Source organism: Aythya ferina (genome assembly GCF_964211825.1).
Source record: "Aythya ferina genome assembly, chromosome: 4".
NCBI lineage: Eukaryota > Metazoa > Chordata > Aves > Anseriformes > Anatidae > Aythya > Aythya ferina.
The window spans coordinates 9,070,594-9,091,585 of NC_140300.1; the positions used below are offsets into that span (position 1 = coordinate 9,070,594).

Here is a 20,992-nt window from a genome sequence, read left to right on the forward strand (position 1 = left end):
CCGCAGCACTGAAGACAACTGCTGAGGAAAAAAAAAAAAAAAAAAAAAGGCAAGAAAAAAAAGCAGCACCTGTTGTTCGCAAGTAAGAATAATCAGAAGTGTTGCTGTCACTTGATTGTTAATTCAATGAAATTTTTTAACCAACCGTAACCCAACACAATTAGTCAAATCTGACTGTGAAGCGATGTTATTACCTCAGAGCGTATATGCTGGAGAGACTACATGTAGTGACAGAAACACTCTCATAGTCACTGCTGGAGATGGAGCTGAGGGGGGAATCACGTAAGCCATCCTGAGAACTGAAAAAACATGGAAACAAAATGAACTGCTGAAGAGAACAAAGGCAAAAAACAGAGTGAAAAAGCATGGGTTGTCACTGATCATACAGAAATCGGAGTAAACTGACAATTTTATTTGAAAAAATAGCAATAAGAAAGGAAGTGATACACATCTATTTTGTTTGCTTCCCAAAGGGTCAGGCAATTTGGCAAAGTTGGCGGACACACTTCTTATACAAATCCTCAATTTAATCTATGACATGCAGTTACATCACTCAGGAAAGAAGCAAGGATCTTCCATTTTCATAAGGCATAGACAGAAGAATGTGCCCATGCTGTTTTAATGTTGTAACAAAGGCATAACATCATTGGAAGTTGATAAAGTCACAGTGGGTTTCAAGCAAGACACAAATAAGCTTCAAGAGCTTCTGTAATACCACAACTAATTTATCTAAATTTCCACAGAATGAGAATGGGAAGGAAAAAGTCCAAGAGAAAAAGCAGAAAGCTGACTCTTCAGTAAGGAGATGAGGATAATATACCCACCCCTAATTCGCTCAGTCCCTACAGCTGCTATACACGTACCCCAAGCTTGTGCTTCAAACCAACTGGATAAGCACATGGTAGTGGTCCCATGACAAACCATGGACACTTCATCAGAGGAAATCCACTAGTTACTAAGTCAAAGATGATGAAAAATTTAAGTTAATGGTACACAACTTGTCTCTGACATCCCTGGACTTAGGAAAAGCTTTTAAACAGTACATCACTTCAGATCTTACATCATATTATCCATATAAGCTAGGATTAGAAGGTTAAAAGTTTTGTAAGCATGACAGAACTCTCTTGGAAAGACCAATTTTTGTTTCAGTAACAATTTACTGCTCAGCCACTGGAAACTGCACAAGCTGAAGAAAATTAAATTATACTAGATAAAATATGTAATCAAATATATCAAAGCTGTATTAGCTCTAGGCGGTGCAGGAGAATCACTCAAGCCAGCTGAACTGAAATGTTCAGTCAATAGAAATCTTTGGCCAATGCAGAGAGAAGCATAAGAAATATCTTTATTAAAAGAAATATAATTGTATAGATCAGGATTCTTTTACCTTACTCATCCACGGCAACCAACAGATTTCTTAGGCTTAACTGAATTGTGGGAGTATGTGGGGTACTTGCTCAGACCAGCTATGTTCTAAATTCTTTTCTTCTACCAAATTTACTATTCTAGCTGCTTTTGCAGCTAAAAGTCTGGAAGAACGCTTAAGGGGAATTCTTCAAAGCAGTGTATGGAAGGTATGCACTCTAATCCCACTAAGAAATAATAGGATTTGTTTGCATACCTCCCACTAATCGCTTGGAATATGTACACCTTCATGTTCTTCATTTCTGACTGCCAATTTGAAAATAAATCCCTAGTGTACCATGCTTTAGTTGAAAGGAAAGCCGTCGCAATTGGAAAATAATTTATCAGACTTGAACAAAAATCTATTTAACTTTCATTCATTTTACATAATTTCCTTTGCTAATTCTGCTCATTATGAAGAGATAGGTGCATTTAACCAAAGGCTTACCCTTTTAATACCTCATCACCTTTACCCACCCAATCTTACAACACAGTCATGCTACTAGAATGTATTTTTGCTATCTGTTTTATGGCAGCTAAATGATGTAAAAAAACACCATTAAAATGCGATTTCACAGCATGATTGAGCAGGAGAAGCTGTCTTGCAAAGATGAAATGTATTGTTCAGAATAAAATAATCTTTGAACAGCAAGATCCAGGAAACAAGAACAACTAGCATACTCAGCTTCTTCTTTCATTCTCTCTCACCTCCCCATCATTTCCATTTTTTTCCAGTCTAACAATCCTGCCAGCTGATTTGGGTAGTAACACTTCCGAGAGATGTAAGGTTTGCTCTCCTTTAGTGCTTTTTGGTAAGCTCTGCCTGATATATTTAAAATCCAGACAAAATATCTGTTATCAACAGTACACAACAAAATTGTGAGACTAAGAACCTAAATTCAATTTCATTTCATAGGTTGAGTTGTGGCTTGTTTTGTGTTTGTTATTTTTTTAGAATTTGAATTTTTCATAGCTCTTATTCAAAACCAAAAGGGCTAACACTCTTCCTACGTATAAAGAATTCAATGCATTTTTATGAGCTAAAACAAATAAAACAAATCATCACCACCCTAAGCATCATCCCTCTGTTAAGAGCTGATAATATTTAGCAACATTGTCCCAAGCACAAAATCACCTTAAATCCTGAGCTAACATTTTGGATTGGATGTCCAAGCCAGAAGGCAAAACGAAGAAGAGAGCTGGAACTAGACAGTAAGGAAATGTGATGAGTAACCTCAGAGCTGAATGGCATAACACCACTTTAAAGGTAATACTGAGGTTTTTGATAACGTATTTTCATCTTCATGGTTATTCTCAGGCCAGCATACAAGCCTGTAAGCCTCTCACACCCCTTCTCCACACCTTTTTCCCCTCATTTAAATCCCCTCACCTCTACCTAGTCACCAGAAATAACAGCTAGCATTTTTCTTTTCAGGTTCACTATCTTATCTACTTTTAAGCCTTATCTTAAAGCTGATTACCATTGTCAACTGCTTCATAGAGCCTTCATTTTCTATTCATCTTTTACTCCGTGTATGAGCCTGGCCGTGCCAAGCCATCCAGTGGTTTCAGCACTAAAATCCCAGCTGGTCAGAAATCATTTGGCAATGTAAACTGTTTGCCGATGCTTTACACAAACCCTGCTTAACAGAGGTTAGTTTGTTGTACAAAAGGACGCATCATTTGGACAATTACAATCTGTAAATATTTTTCTCACTTGTTTGTACCAATACAGATTGAATTTTTCTACCAGAAATATTTATTATTTATAGTATTTATTTCTGGTTTATATTCAGACTAGAATGCTACAGAGCAAGAAATTCTGTGTTTATTCAGTACCGAGAAATGAAATCCAATAATGAGAAGTCTGTTCTACACCTTCTCAGTGTAATGGTGAAGTATTAAAAAAAAACAAACAAAAAAAAAAAAAGACACAAAGATTCCTGACATACTCACTCACTACATCTTCCCTCAGTATGCACAGATTCAGGATACCTCTTTATACAGTTTTCTTCTCATTAGTGTCTGACTGATGCTGGTGGATCCTGAGGTGAACTGACCTGCTTTTCCCAGCTCATGGTGGCTGTCACCAGCCAGTACTAGCTAGGCACGTGTTCTTTGGTAGCACAATTACAAGAAGGGAACGTATGTGCACGCAGACACGTCCTGCAGCAGGCAGCGGCTCCGAGAGGGCAGCCAAGCCTTTCTTCCACACCAGCCCACGTGCAACATGAACTTCATGGCATCTTGTACTCACTTGAAATTCATGCCAGGTTGGACTGGGCCTCCACGCTCACAGGATTCATTGGACTCTGTTTAAATTGTGTAAGTGGTAAAAGTTTCATTTGTTTCATTTGTGAGGTCTTAAATGCCTGCTGTGCTAATTTTAAAATGACATTCCAGCTTGGAATCAAACCTCCATCTAGGCTGACCAAAATGAAACTCTTCAGCACTTCTGATAAAAATACAGAATAAAGATTTGAAGCAACAGAGCAAGGTGACATGAGGTGATGTGACCACCTCTTGTCATGGAATACTGGCCAACTGGACAAGAGAACCACTTATTTGAAGATAAGTTAAATAAATAAGTAAATAAATATTTAAAGCCATTTTTTCCTGCTTTGTGTGCTCTTTTCTGCCGAAATGTGTCTCCAGCCTCTTAAAAAGTTCAATTAAACCTCTCATTGTTTTACAGAACGGTTTCTTCATGCATTTTATTACTTGAGTTCCAATTACATTCCACATTACATCAGTTAATTAGCACAGACCTTCTCTTCTTGTTTTTTTTCCTGCTACACGAGAGCTAACTGAAGCCTGATGCGTCAGTGATACCAAATCCACTCCAAAAGTCCCTTTTAAAAGCTTGTTGTACTTGCTATACACATAAATGAATTTCAGGAATATGTATGTTGAGAATTAATGCACTTCCCTGTTGCTGCATTCGATTTATGTCCTAGGGAGATGGAACCTGCTCTAAAACACTGACAGCTTTTATTTGCACGCCAAGGCTTCAAAACAGCAGCCACATGATCAGATACCACACAGAATCGGTGTTCAATGGACAAAGTCAAAAACACTGTCATTTTTAATTTGAGACTGGTATTTGTACTAAATCTGAGTTTGTTCAGTTGCATATATAAAAGGTTACATAGTAAAGAAACAGAAAGCCAGAAGGGGAAGAGAGGAATTTCAATCAGAAGCCAGATAAAAGATTGCTTAAGCAAAGTTTTGCAATTGAAAAGCTCCTATGTTTTTCCCAATCAACTACTCTTTCCTTCTTGCTGATGAGAAATTTTCTTGCTCCTGAATAGCTAGTTAAAAGACTAATCAATATGGGATGGCTACGCAGATGCGGTTTGGTTTTGTGAACATGCACAGCTGTACGTTCATTTTTATGGAAGAGGCATCTTTGTCATGTGAGGACGGGCACAATCTTCTCAAGTCTTCCTGTGATAGGAATATTATTGGGAAAACATAGGAATACTGTAGGAAAAACATGAATTTAATGCATTTAATCAACTTAATATGGATTGCATCAGTTAAACTTGTTTTGATAGAGGAGCACAAATGCTATAAACTAATAGAAAAGCTAGAAAGGATTTCGTTATTATTACTACGTGAATGCTAGCCAACCCCAAAATCCAAATACTTGTTTTCCATGCATTTATCATGGTGGAATGACTACAGTGTCTTAATGTTGCTCTAATGAAAATATAAGCATGTCACATGTTGCTAAGGAGAGATAAAACACAGGCAGAAAAATCAAAATTAGAAACCAACTGTATAAAAACAGGTGTTCATCTTTTTTTTTCCTTTGTTTTTTTTTCCCAGTCATTCTAACATGCATGCTGAGGAAATAAAGTTTTAAATATATTATAGTTTGGCATTCTTTAGAGTACAGAGGTGCAAACCTAAGAAACGGGACACCATGAATACCAAGCAGGAATTAAATTATTCATCTTATTGTAGACTTGCAATACAGAGCAGTAAACAGGAAAGCATGCTCTTCTGAGGATGCCTCATTCCTCCTCCTTACCCTGCAAAAGCATATGGCAAAATATTCTATTTTTTAAGCCTCCACAAATAAATGTGAACAGTGCCAGTATCTAACAGCCAACACTTTGAGCTTGCAGAAAACACGAAGATAGGAAGTTCTCCTCACCACCAACCTCAGCTCCTTTTGCCAAGTCTCAAGTGCACAGTAAAAGGCTTCATTCAGTGTACATTCACCAAATAAATTAACATCAAGGAAAATGGGGGGAAAAAAAAAGCATAGTTTAAGTTAGATATAATAGACCTGCAGGGAAAAGAAGAGAAGCTGCATTTCAAAACCTTCTTTTTACATCAGAACTGTTACAGGACGGTATGTAGATAAATGAACATGCAACAGACCCAACTATTTAAACCTAAAACATGAAAACACTAGGATGGCATGGCAATAGGAAAGAAGCTGCTAAACTTCCCTAAACATGCAGAAGAATTTGAAATTTTACAAGACAAATCAATTCTGGAAAAAAAAAAAAAAAAAAAAAAAAAGCCAAGTACTTCCAAAACACTAAAATAAACACAATAGTCAATCTTTCTATATTCTTCCCTTGGAAAACCAAGGGAGAATGCTATGATAGAATAATGAGCATTTCAAAAATCTGTAAAGCTTGCTTCCAGTAGGAAAAAAAAAGAATGAAAGAACAGATAAAGATCTAAAGCTTCTCTTTCATGTTAAAGTATGCCCTTTTACCCGAAAATACAAAATGCCACTTTGTTCTGTGGTTTTCTTCTTACGTTATTTCCTCTTCATAACAGTTTGTTTTGCTACCACAGCCTTTCCTTCTAACATTGTGCTTGCATCAGATCAGATACTGACCACATTTTTGCCAGTGCTTCTCTCATATTTGCGTATCATCAATCCCACTGCCCAAGACTCTCAGTGTCCCTTGTGCTTTTTTTTTGAGATACTTGCAAGCAAATAATGGAAAAAGAGGAAACGACGTCAGCTATGCCATAAAACCAGACTAGTAAAGATGTTGCTACACAGATCTTATGCAGAAGAGAATTTAATCCTTACTTTAAACTCCACTGAACATTGAGGCAAGATCGAAAAACCTGGAATAAAGGTAGTTCAGACTTAAAGGATTAATTACGATAAACCCGACAGGACCATTGGAACGATACTAATAATGTCATATTGCACAGTATAAGGACGGATTTGCTAGAAGAAGCAGTTGATGTCATAACACACATTTGACAGCTGCCTGATTCAGACAAGGGAAAGAAAATTTTCTTTTCCGAGTTTCTGAGTTCCAGTAACTAGAAAGTAAATACATTTATCAATTTGATGAATGAGTACACCCTGCAGCTACTCCATGTATATTAGATTGCTTATTGTTCTAGCTAATGGGTCCATCATTCTGAGAATAATCTATGTCTCCAACATTTCCCCTATGGTTAAGTTGGCATTCACAAGCATGTAATAGGGAGCAGTCACAGAAGCCTAATATGATCTGCCAATTTAAGAATCCCATTGAAAGGCAGCGATTAGTCACCACCCAGGCAGCATGAGTAAGGAAAGGCCCACAAAGTTGTGTTTGGTAACTGAATCCTCTCTTTTACCGATAATGTGACTGGTGATTCAGAGGCAAGAGCCAGCCCTATATATAGACATATTGTGTATGGAAACTAAAGAGCAACACACACACAATTGTTTAATGTGAAGTCCTCAGTAGATCCCCAGGATCTCCATCTCCTGCAGAACATACTGAAGGAGTATATATAGTATGAGAACATTTCCAAATAAAGGAGCAACAATCTCTCAAAATACCTCACACCAAAGGTTTTTAGGAAAATTATGGATAACACACCGTGGGGAAGCCGAATTCTCCAAAACGGGTGAAAATTCTCAACCATAAGCAGGGAGTTGTTGTTAAAAGACTTCCTCCCAGAACAACAGGAGGTCATTTAGGACCCCATGGGTTTTTGTTTTCAGATATGGTCTGCAGATGGGGAGAGCGAGGTCTGAAAAGCTGCCAGCTGTGCCAAATTATTCAGGATAGTAAGAACAACGGCAGAGTGAAGAACTGCACAGGATCTTAAAGACTGGGTAACAGGTAATACAATGGCAGGCAGAATTCAATGGATAAACACAGGGAGAACAATTTTAGCTTCACACAGAACAATCTGAGCTCACAAGTAGAATTTTGGGTCTTTGGCAGACAACATAAAAAAAACATCAATTCACCACTCTGCAACAGGCCAAGAAGTCCGAAGCCAAGTATTAGGAATCACTGGAAAATCATCAGAAAACAACTTGGCACTGTGAAAATCCATGGTCTGCCCATACCTTGTGCAGTTCTCATTCCCTAACCCCTATAAGGAAGGTTTAGGGGAAGACAGAAGGAATGATGAATGTTATGGGACAACTTCAGCACAAAGAACGATCGTGTAGGCTGTGACATCCAGCCTCAAAGAAAGACCAGGATGGGAAGGCGTGACTGAGATCTAAAAAGTCACAAATGGCATGGACCAGACAAGGATGTGGACAAGAGACTATTGTTACAAACACAAACCATGGAAGGCTAAAAAAAAAAAACAAAAAACACCGATATATAATTTTATTATATTTTGCAGAATTGCTCTTATAAATATCCCACCCAAGGAAAAAAACTGCTAAATGAATTGAGTCTTGCAATAGATGTATAATTTATCTGGCCATTGTAATTTACAATAATTACTTTTAAGCAATATTCCATCTGAAGTGTTGTAAAAGCATGAAATGTCAAATGGGTTTGTGAATTACTTCCTAAAATGAAGATGTTTCAGTATTTCTGTTATGAGGCCTTGAATATGAAGATAGTTGCAAGCCTAAGATCACAAATATTCAGAATAACGAGGAAGATAAAGGTAGTTTCTCAAAAGTTGAGTTTTCAGCATGACAAGTTATATTGTACCTGTAAGAGGAATTAACTCTGGCCCAAATAACTCTTGATTCTATTTCCACTCCAGTGAAATATTTCGCAATTCAATTACGATTATTTCTGCACCCTTTACATTGCAGTAATGCTTCATGGTTCCAGCTACCCCCACTCCGTTATCCTGAACTCCACGCACATATAAAAGACAAATCCTGCACTACACACAGTCTCTGCACTACTGAATCTGTAAGGTACAAAGGAAGAAAAACATCACAGAAATAGAGAAGACAATAGTAACTTATTTCATTTCTTCCCTCTGCTTTGCGGTATTAATCCTTCAAGGAAACCAAGGATACTACTCACCTTTAAAAAAAAAGAAAAAGTTATTCTCTAAAGAGTAAAACAAAATAAATATAAAAATACAAAATTGTTAAAAAAAAGTCTGGTGTTCTAGAGCAGGACCCCAGTGTCTAATCAAAGTTGATTTGAAGTGTAGCATTTTCTTTAACAGATGTTACATAGTTCCTCATTTTAATAAAATAATTTTGTTAAATGTTAATTATGTTACTAATGTCAAATGATTTTAACATTAATCTGTGACCTCTCTTCTGTCAGCTTTGGTTGATATGGTCTAATAAAGTTTAAAAGCTGCTTCTGCACTTTATTAGGCTCCTTCAACATACCTATTCACAAATCCACTCATGCCCACAGGCAACATGATCAGATAAGCTCTATTTTCTTAAAAGAAACTAGAGATATGAGTTGGAACGTGTTCAGTCACAATTTAATCCCATGTACTGGGAAACAAAACACAAGTATGGCCACTCAGGTGATTTAGTGGCAATGCACCCTTAGTTACATTAAACTGATAAGATTGGGATACTTAATTTCAATGATACAGTTTTCAGAAGGAAAAAAAAAGCTGATGAAGACCAACAAAAAACTACTTGCATTAAAACTGTATATTCAAAAACTACTTAAATCCTTCAACATAATCTTCTTTAAAATCAACACTAATTGTGCACAGACCACGAAAGAACTAGGAAAGAATTTATTTGTATGCAAATCTTACTACCAAAAAGTCAAGTTGCTCTTACCTTGAACTAGATCTTGATTTTATATCTTCCTTGGCTGTTCTTTCGCTACTAGCATCTTCAGTGCTCTCTACTTTTTTCTCACAGAGCTGTTTTCTCTTCTCCCACCTCTTCTGCTGATTTGAGATGCTTTCTGCTTCTCCTTGCAAGTCATTTTCTGCTCCTACCTGTGAACCTGAGGAATGTGCCAGGCACTTAGAGGAGATCGGCAGATTTTGCTCTTCTCTGCCAAAGTCTCTTTCTGCTAACAAAGCAGAGGTTTCAGGTTTTAATGTTTCCTGTGCAGGGACTGAATTGTCCAAGTTATCTACATGGTCCATTTCCTTAGACTTCACTAACGTGTATGAAGCATTTACAACACCTCCTGCAGAATGTTTAGTCTTTAAACCTTCCACATTCTCCTCCCTGCTGTCTTCACAGCTGCCACAACACACACAGGAATTAATTAGACAGTTTGTGGCAGCTATACTGAGTTTATGGGATTCATCCTCCTCCTCATTTGCTAACGGATTAGCAGATCCAGGAACACAATTAATAGCTGCTTCGGGTGTTCCTGGGGATTCTGAGCTAGAGGGAGATTTAGGATTGAATATTACAGTAGCAGATATTTTCATTCCCCCTGTCCTGTGAGCTATCACTTCTGCCATTTCTGCATCATCAGCATATGCATCCCAACCGTTGAGGTATAACTGCGAATCTGGACCTTCCAAACAGCTGCAGGAATTCTGAACTGAGATGCCAGACATCTGTTTGCTGTCTTCAATATTGTTATTATTGCTTACATCACTTTCTGCATCTTTTAAAAGCAAGGTTTCCTCTGTCTGATGACCGTTCTCATACAGCAGAGCATCTCTGTATTGCAGGTTCTGTTTTGAACTGTGGCAAGGGTTATTCACCCAAGCAAAGGTATCACTTACTGAATCCAACCCAGCAAGAGCCTCTCCTGCTCCATCTAGGTCATCCATAAAAAACACTCTGTCCTCTTCATCAGTTAAATTGTCAAGATGGTGTCTCGTTGGTGAAGCTTCTGTGCTAGAACTATTTCTTAGGCTAGGTCTGTGAGCTGGGGACTGACAGATGCTCGGAGGGGAAAGCAGAGAAGACATTTCATCTCCAACTCTGTGTACCATCCTATTCAGCTGTTCCAGCTCCTGCTCATCATACTGCATTGAACAAGCCAGCTCAGCCTCTGTGTTCTCAGCTTTTGCTGAGAGCTCCTTGGCTGGCAACGTTGCAGTTATGCCTGGTGTAATGACAGAGGGTACTTCAGGATCTGTTCTGACAGGAAAATCCACGTCTTGAGAGATGCAGAGGTTACGCTCCAGTGTGTGCAGTTCCTCCTCAGTTAACGTCTGAAGTAGATCCCTAAAAGTAAAGCAAAACATGTGACATTACATTCACAATCACAAGAGGCACTGACGTTACACATTTTAAAAAAGCTTTTACTGTCAGTACAGAAATCCAGAGAGTGAACGTGGGAACACAGAGTACTTTCAGCTGCATATCTCAGGGTGCATTTTGCATTCACATTCAGAACACTTGGGACTGCTGGTGCTTGAATTCGAGAACACTCATGCAAATACAGGCTACCAAATTATTTATATATTTGCCGTAAAGCCCCAAAACAAATCAAAACACACCCATAAAGTAAAATGGATCTTCCCCATTCCCTATTTATTTTGAGTGGAAGTGTTACTCACAGTGAACATACTTTGTCATTTTTTTAATTCACAGATTTGATTTTGGTTAGAAAATACATTTGTCATCCATGGTACAAGATCCTGAAAATTATTCTACAAAAGAGCACAGTAGAAGTTTCACACCCTTACATTGTCAGATAAAAAGAACTCATTAGAAGTATCAATATCACTTATGCAGTGCTGATGTCTTGGAAGCCTATTCAGTGCAACTGGAACTTGGCCCTCCTCCGCCTCCAACACAACTTGGGGATTAGGGAGCTAGGTTTTTGCACAATGTTAAGAATCAGGCAGGCCTAAAAGCAAACATTGAGGCATTTACGAAACTTTCTAGAGGCATAAAGCATCTCCACTATTATCAAGTGTCCTCAGTATTGCAGTTTTGGACTACAAGCACTCATAAAAAAAGTGTTATTTGAGACTTATGTTTAAATGCTTTATAACTTTACAACAAGATACACAGCACTGAATTCTAGGTCTGCATTTGATTTATACCATACTTCTGAAGTAGGAGCTGCATATAAAAATATCCTCTGTCAAGAACCGTTGTCAACAGCAGTTGTTTCATAGACCAGCAAGTATATTTTAGTAGAAATAAATGGATGGAAAATGGGAGGCCTTTCGCTTAAACAGGGGCTAGGAGTTCACTATTCCTCATGGGTTTAGAGGTCATTAGCTAGCAGATGATATGCAGCTGGCAAAATATGATGATAATGATAATAATGCACACATATTGAAAGAGTTCCCTTAAAGAAGTAACTTCAGTCTAAACAAGAAGACCACATGCACCCCCAAAAAAAGATCCATTCAATACATCTCATGTTTTGATTTCCATCAACTAATGAAGGTTACCTCAAAGGCCAAATATTTTTCCTATCACTACCAATAAATATCATATTACCTAAAAAAAAAAAATCACTGGTATCTGACTTGTGTATCAGTTAACATACGATCTAAAAAATACACACATACATATATGTATATATCAGTTTAGATAACCACTTCAAAGGTAGAATAAGTGTAGTATATATGCTTTCTTTTGTTGTGGTGGTGGCTATGTACTCTCCATTTCATTAACATCTTTATATAAAGTAAGCTTTTATTCTTGGGCTGAAAATAAGAGGCATCATATGAACTTGAAAAAATACTAGGCTTATTCAAGTACCACCTTAGAAAGACAAGCGCACCTCCATATCCTCCCCCTTCCACCTGCTTCCATATTCTCTAATAGAGAATTATTTATTTCAGTTGTTCCATATGCATCTCAAAGTCCCAAATGTGACCATTTTTCCAGTCATGTATTAGTAATAGAGGGAAATGGACAATCTCTTTATACCCACTTAGTTTGTATAGCTATAAACCAATATTGCTATCTTGCAGACTAAAACATTTAAGATGACCTACACACTTCTTTTGTCTAAACAGTATGGCATGATATTACCTTTCTTTTGTCAAAACTTTAATTAAACAGAAACAGATGTCTGTAAGAGATCGAGTGTTTTAACATCACCATAAAAAGCAAATGGACTGGGAACAGTTTAAGTTTTATGGCCAAAATAGAGAGCTGTATTATTTGTTTTTGAAAGAATTATACAAATGTAAATCAACAACAACAAAAAACAGCATGATTTTTGCCGTGAGGCTTTGTGCTATAAATTATCAGTTTATAAATTTTTAGAAAAATGCTACGATGTGGAATATCAGAAGCAGAAAGAAAGAAAAATGAGATTTTTAGAAACAGAATTATTATTATTTTAAATACAGTAAACACAAAAATGAATGGTTTAGGCTTGTCTCTCACATATGCAAAGACAAGATATTAAAAACAAGATATTTGGAGGTCAGTTCAAGGCCCATCAAGTAGAGATACTGGTCTCTAATATCAAGTTGTAAGGAAAGGAGTAAGAGTGGGCCAAGCATCCAGGGAACTTGCTAGGTGTGTCCAACTGGCTTCCAACAAGCTATAGCTCAGGAAGTCCTGAGGTGGCATTTTCATGGTCAATAATTCTTGGCGAATTTCACTTGTATAAAATGAAAATGTTTGTGTCAAGAACTAAATGACAGCCAACTACTTAAAACTCAGCTCTGCTTCTCAATACACCACAATCAGAGTTGCTCTGCTTCTCTTCTGAAGGCACAGACAGCCTGACTGCTCACAGCTATTGGTTATATGTTTCACCTGTTTACAACAAACACAAAGGTTTCTGCAAGTGCTGGAAATATATATTTACTGCATTCTGGTCAAAAGGCTAACTTCATTGAGTCGAGTAAAAACTCTTCATTTTTTGCCAATATCAAACACCTTAAAACTTAAGAACAATTATTTGCAGTTTTAAGGTTAAGTAAATAAAGCTTGATTCAAAAATCAAGGAAATCAGCAACAGTCCTGTTGGCTTTTAGGGCTTTGAGTCAGATCCATGCTGCCTGGCAAGAGATGCTAAATGCAATCAGTCGGACTACATGTGGTAGTCCACCAGCTCTGTTATTTTATGAGGGAAGTCATTCCTGCTTTAAATTCATAGGAAATCTGCTCAATATCCTAACTGAAACATCAGAAATTTTGCTATTAAAAAATACAGTTTGTCCTCAGAAAAACAGGATCTGGCAATTACCTTTCCAGCTCTGCATAAAAACTAGAGCCACTGGACTAATTTAGATAAAAGCTTCCTTGCAAGATGAACAATTTTTGATTGACAGTTATCTTTTTGATACATGATATATTAGTTAAGAAAGATTCACCGCCAGCATTAGAACATGGCCTGTTTTAAAATGCCTATGTAGATATTGGGAATAAAATTAGTATCAACCAGTATCCAGAAAAAATGGTAAATCTCACTAATGGAAGTTTAAAACTAGATGTCAGACATCATTATTAAACCTTAAGGTTTAATTAAAGCAGAGCTACTTCCATGGTTCATTTCCTTTCTGTTGAAGCATTTGTAGCTCGTCAGTGGATCCAAGCAAGTGCTGTGCTCACGTGGAAGAAAATTCTCTCTGCTTTCATTATTCACAAGGCACAGGTAACAAGGGCTTCTACACGCTGTCCTGACAGCTGCACTCCACTCGCTTTTCTCTGAGGCTTTAGAAAATAGCAAATTAAAACAAGTGCATGTTGGGATTTCACCTGCTTTTACTCTTATTAGCTTGGTATCACAGAAAAGCAGTCTAACCTTGAAAGTACAAGGAACACTTCTTCCAGTGGTTTCAGCCACTGGCAGGAAAACAAGCCAAGGTCTTAAAACGTACTCTGCCTGTTACAAGCCAGTAGTAAAAGTCTGCTCTACCTATTGCAAAAGCAATAAATATTTTTGACTCCACTGCTAGTACCCAGGGAGCAGAAATTACTGTTTGAAAATTCAAGGCCAGGTGCCCATTTAAAGACAGGCAGCTGCACAGAGGCCAGGGTCACACAGCCCAGGTGCACAGATCCTGCACATTCACTGGGCCTCTCTCCTTGCTGAAATTTGCTTCTATTCTGACTGGTACCTTAAACTGTTTTCAGGAAACAGCATCACTGATGGTACTGCCAGCCCACAATTCAGTTCTTGCTCCTAACAGAACACCAACAACTCTCGGTTTACAGGGTTGCCACTGTAGGACATGATGCAGGTATGGAAATGCAATTTGCAACCTCCTGCTTCCATCGCGGTGAGCTGCTTTCAGCACACCTGCGTCCATGGATCTGCTCCAATGCATTGCCACTGAGAAAACAAATCTGATAAATAACAAACAGCACTGGTGCTCTTTTGTTGTCAAAGTTTTAAAATCGACTCAAAGTTTTAAACCAACTTGGAAAAACTCACGTCTTTTCCCCAAGTCACCAAGCACGCTTTAAAGGCATGAGATTCACAACTTGCCCCTCATGTTCTTTAACACACCGACAGCAGGTACACCACATCTGATTTCTACTCAATGTGCAAGGATTTCAGTGTACTTGAAGTGGTAGGGACCTCTGATTCTGCACCACTTATCTGCAATCTGCTTGATTCTGCACCACTGAAATCCACAGGGACCCTGCCACCAGCTGTAATGGGTCCAGAAACAAGCACCAGGCAGGCAGAGGGCTCTAACAAGAGGGCAGAACTAAGGAGTACTGCAAAATCCCAGATGTGCTCACCTCTGAAAATCCCCACGTAGCAGCCACAAATGCACGTATGGTATAGGCAATATTTTATTGCAAGAATGTTCAGGCATAGGCATCCAAATTAAATATTTATGCATATCCCACAATATATGCTTTTTATGCTTAATAGGCAGAAATGGTTCAAATATCTCAGCTTAAAACAAACGGAGATAACCCTACTATATATATTTATGCATTGGTAGATGCATAAAACACAGTGCTGATATTTTATATCTAAATCTGAAATCAACACAAGCATCTTGCATGGGCATTAAAATATTCAAACTCATCATTTGTTGCTCAACCTCACTAAACCTAAACAAAAACCCTTAATGCTTTTTGCTCTGAAAGTCTCCACAAATAACAGCCTCTATTGCTTTCTAAGTTGCCAGCCACCAACAAGACCGCCAAAAATTGCCTAACCAGATGTTTTTCTCAGCTAGCTGCAATTTATTTACACAGATCCACAAAAATATGGTACTTTCTTCATTTGAGAGCAGGCATGTTTTAGGATAATATAGTTTTAAAATTATCAACTGTATACTTGGATTTACTGGAGTGAAAATATTTAGTTGGCTAAGATTTAAAGCATACTGAACTATATGCAGAAATTTCCTGGGATGTGATCACGTTATTCAGTACAATTTTCTATACTATTACAACATATACACAATTGCAACATAAAATGAAACTGAAAATATTTAACATAGGACTTCTTGAATTATTTTTTGTGCCTTAACTATTGGCCATGGAGACCAGAGAAAGACCCCTGGAAAAAAGCATTTCATTTTTACTGGAGACACATTCAAATATCTCATTCCATCTTCTCTTATTGGCTTCTGTGAACATTGTTAGCGAGCAGGAATTGCAACCTGATGAGTTTAAAAAAAATCTGTCATAACAAACAAAAAAAGATTTAGACAGCTTAGGCATTTTTAAAATAAAATTAATTATTCTGAATGAGCTGCACACTTATTTGTATTATACTGTTCTTTATTTCTATCCAATGTATTTTTCATTCAAGAGTATTACTAAGGATCTTTTTAAGCCCAATTCTTTCAAATAATCAAGTTCTTTGGATGAGTTCCCTGATGTTCCTTCAATCCAGAGACTGCCACTGAGAAAAAATTTCAAGTTACTTCTTAGCTTGCTTGTATTTTTCCCAATGCCCTGATAAATACTACCTCACTAAGAACATGTTGCAAACTGTTTGCTGGACAACTGAATTCATGTCTCTTAATGGTCATTTGAAAGAATAAATTATATAGATCGTGTAGTACCTACATTCCTTTATCCAAAAATGAATCTGAAAGAATCTTTTCATCTTTGAAAGTGTGCATTGAAAATACTAGTTATTGAACAAATAAGCACATTACTAATGTCTTTTCAACCCAAGCATTAAGTTCAGAGAAACTGAAAATTAAATGGACTAAGCAATAAACTGACTTCATTGATTTCCATTTTTCTTGTAGTGAAACGTAAGGAGTAAGCACAAAGTACAGATTATGAGAAATATTTTAGTTTTGAAATTTTTTTTGGCTTTAGTCAGACTGTGGAATACTAGTGAAAATTCCTGTAATAGGCATATATTGGGATATTTTTCTAAAGTAAACTGCAAGGACTTTTTAAGCTTTAGCAATGTTTAAGGTTCCCCCATCCCATATTAAGTTTTGCTACTCAGTTCGTGTTACTTTTCTTTATTCTGTTTTATAAAACCATCATCATCCAAAATATATGAAAATACATGTTAATTTGACCATTTTAATTCTGAGATCTCAACATGAATATCATTAGTGTACCTGAAAATAAAACTGAACCTAGGGAATCTTCAAGGAGCACAAAAGGACGTGGTCTGGATATTCATAAAAGCTAACTTCAGAAATAGGCTCCTCACAAGGAAATTAATCTGGATAAACTTAGTCTCCATGCAAATTCTTCATATGTCAAACCATCATCATGACAGACAGGGAAGGAGACAGGTAAAAATTGGACACAGGAAAGAAAATCTACCAAATTAACTCTAGAGATGTACAAAAACAGCATTTGCAGTGGGTATACAAATTTGAATTATCAGAAAATATTAGGGTGCATGGATTGAAAGAACATTATTTATTTATTGAGTTAAACTTCTGGATAAAATACCATAAGTCTGAATATATATAAATATATATTAAAAAAAAAGCATAAGATACAGCTTGATATCTACAAAGTAACACATCATCACTTTAAAAGACCTCAGCTAAAAAAAAAAATAATATTTTAATGTCCTTTATACTTGAATTGAGACCAAAAAAAGACAACCTCTCCAATGATTACCAAGACTGAAGCACTGTGAAAAAAAGGATATATATAGAATATGATCCACCCTCTAGGAACAGATCCACAATATGAAAAACTGATGGTCACTTCTATTAGATTAAGAATGATCTGAGTATTGCATCATAACATACTGTCAAAATATAATAAGCCTAGTTAAACAAAAACATTGATGCTAATTAGAAGCAGGATCTCCCAAAATAAAATGCAACTTTGATATTTCAGGCATCATACCGCCGTAAGGAAAAACTGAAATGTAATTAAATTATGTTCAGAAAAAAGAAAATATCAAAGAGAAAAAGTTTAGAAAATTCAGGGAAAATGAAAAACAAGTTAGATATTTCATGGGTATGTAAAACAGACGAGAGAAAAATGTATCTTAAAGTTCACATAACAAACACTTTCGTAGGCATTTCTGTGTACTATTTTACCCTCTGATTTTCACTACAGAAAAGAAGCAGTTACAACAATCATTTATTACTTGCCTTATTTTTCTTAACAGAGTGTGAAAAGGTCTGAAGAGTTCAGACATATCTTCTGGCTTGTGGTCCAAGTTCAGTGGTCCCTCGGAGTAGACTACAAGGCCACTGTAGTTCAAACACAAAAATGAAAATTGCTTCACACCCAGTAAATACTCAGTCAGGAATCAGAAAAGCAACTGTACATACATATTAGAACTATCCTCAAGTTACTTCATTTTCACATTGTTATCTTACTTGTTTTATCCACCTCCAGTTAGAACAAATGATATTTAAAGCTACAGGAAAAAGATCCCCTCCAACCCCTGCTACTGAAGCATGGGAGAAAGAGCAATGGAAGCTCAAGAGGAAGAACATACTCTCATATCACTGCTGCAGCTGACCCAGAAAAAAACAAAATCAAAACACAAATAGATTATCGAGTAAGTTGGGGAAAGCTCACTGGCTTGAGAGAGATTGCAAATGGCTTGTTCTTTCCAGTCTAAATCATTTCTAGGTAAGATGCTTGACTTACACTCCCATTTTTCTACCTCTAAGATAAGTATAACCTGGTAGCAACTTGAGATAAAGAAGATACACACACTAAATTACATAAAACATATTTTGATAATACCACACTTCTAAATGAACTAAGTACTCGTAAAATTTCCCTGAAAAGGGGATATTCGTGATACTGAAACCCCCTGAGCACCTTGCTGCAAATACCTAAATACCTACTGACAGAATCTCTATTGCCAAAGCCCATGTGTGTCAGGGATTACACAAAATTCACCTTTTACACTATACCTGCTGTGTATTACGGCGCTGTGCCTGAGAGCGCGCATTCCACCCATAACAGGCCCCACTCTGCTTAAAACTATTTAATCCTCTGCCCACTGCCAAAACAACTTCTGTCTCTCAAAGGCAAATGGATTGCATGTTCTTATCCTCTAGATTACATATGCTTTATTTCACCGTGGACTTTTTCCCTTCTGAGAGCTGACTATTTCAAGGATACGTTGTTTTTCCTGCAGTCAAATTACAAGTTGCTTCAGAGAGCTTCCTAGGTATAATAAACTGTTAGTGTCTTCTACTCACCTTCTGTTCATTAGCAAGCACCCTGGATAACTAACTAAAGCTCTCTGAGACACCACAGCAATGCTGGTGTCACAAGTAATATGGTTCCCACTGAAGTATTTAAAAAAAAAAAAAAAAAAAAAACACAAAAACCACTTACACTCTGTTTACCATCTGGGAAATACTGCTCTTTTTCTTCTGCTTATAAACCCAGAGTCTGGCTCATGCCCTGGTACCAGGATAGTACTGTAGTCTCCCATCAGGCTGGAAGATGGCCATCAGAAAGTTCAGAATTGTCAAGACAACAGAGGGTCCAAGAAATGTGACTACTCAACGTGATCACCATTGCTCTGGGGATTGGTGTTTGAGGGCAGGAGCAAGGAAGGGGGAGAACAGGAGCATGAGAGAAGTTGCTTCTTTTGCAAGTTAACTTTTTTTTTTGTGGTTTAAGACAAATTATCCTGTTACCAAGGTTACATACTGTTTTTTCAAGTTTTCTGAGCTTCAACAGGGAGGCTACCATGAAGCGACAGAGTTATCACTGACTCATGTAGTCACGTTCTGCCTCAATAAATGTCACGTCTTTGCTGAGTGGAAGCTAGAGGCTGCTTCCCCATAACTTCTAACAGCCACAAAACATCACTCTTTTGGCAGTTTCTACAGAGCTCAATTCTCAGAAGAAATTTTAAAAGATAAAAATAGAAGAGGGCTAAAGCACTACAAAAACCCATTGTGAAATGACCTCCGTGTATAAGACCATTCAAAGAGTTCTGAATCAAAGCTTGAATTTGGTTGTACCATAGAAGGAAGTAAAAAAATGCACAAAAAAAGAATACATCTTAACATTTCCTACTAAATCCAGATTTCACTGACACCTGTTAAACACGGTGCAGCATACACTGCACAACCCTGCACAGTAAGCTGATGTCGGAAGAGAAACCTTGAAGAACAATGACTCTCAAAAGTATTCCTTAAAGAAAGGCTTTGTTATTAGAGAAGCAAGGGAAGCCAGCACCTGGCCCCAGATCAGGCTACCCAATACAGCAACAACATGGCAACTTTAAATGCAAGACAGATGCAATTCAAAGGCTTCTCCTTTCACAGTCCCAATTAAATGCCTGAATTTCTTCAAGGCAGTACCATAACTGAATGGGGTTATTTTCCCATGTGGCTTCATATGGCAGTGATTTATCTTCAAGTCACAGGATACTTGGGGGCAGTTAAACCAATTTCTCTTCTCCCTCTCTGTCCTTCTTTGTAATTTGGGATTGATATTGCTCATTTTCCAGTGAGCCCTTGGTTTTCCAGTGAGCAACCATGTGTTCTTCTTTGTGTCTTCCAAGAGCATCAGAGTGTATTGTCACATTTCTGTTGTCTTTTGATAATCAGATTATTACTGTTGTTATTTTTAGAATGATGGTTACAGAGAATATCCTATTTAAAAGGAAAAATGAGCCACAGAAGCACATTATACTCAGGATTTTAGGTTTCTTATCTCCCTCAGTTATACTACTGATATTAGCTAACTTTAAAACATTCACAAAGGTAAAATATTGAAAATATGTTGGCTTTACTTCAGAGAAACTCTCTATTAAATCGTGAAGACTTATTAGGAAAAATGCATCTGATCTGTTCAATGTTGAAAAAGCTGAATAAAGAAAAAATTGTTTTAACTTAGTTACCTGAGTGGTCAATACAGGGCACAAATTTACATGTAACAAGTTATACATGTTCATACTTTTCCTTGAAAGAGATTTAAACCTAACTCACTGGTCACAATGCACTCAGCTTGTTATGATGATTCTTTCTGGATCCAGAGTCATTAAGAAAAATACACAATTAAAATTGAAATGTCTGTTTTCCTGGACATGTATCCTTAGGTCATATTATTTTTGAGTGACAGAATATCTGCTTT

General features: G+C 37.1%; 1 protein-coding gene across 5 annotated transcripts in view; it reads right to left on the bottom strand.

Annotated features, from left to right (window-relative positions):
• Window positions 1-20,992, bottom strand: part of ZFYVE28 (zinc finger FYVE-type containing 28) — a 144,794-nt gene that overhangs the window by 29,504 nt on the left and 94,298 nt on the right. For 3 of the 5 annotated variants that reach the window (XM_084517165.1, XM_084517164.1, XM_084517168.1), the window contains exons 7-9: window positions 18,028-18,129; window positions 9,410-10,771; window positions 195-299 (exon numbers count right to left, since the gene is read on the bottom strand). In XM_084517165.1, coding sequence (XP_084373291.1) covers window positions 195-299; window positions 9,410-10,771; window positions 18,028-18,129 — 1,569 coding nt within the window. The remainder of the gene's footprint in view (window positions 1-194; window positions 300-9,409; window positions 10,772-18,027; window positions 18,130-20,992) is intronic. The other 2 variants (XM_084517167.1, XM_084517166.1) reach the window with 1 other exon arrangement.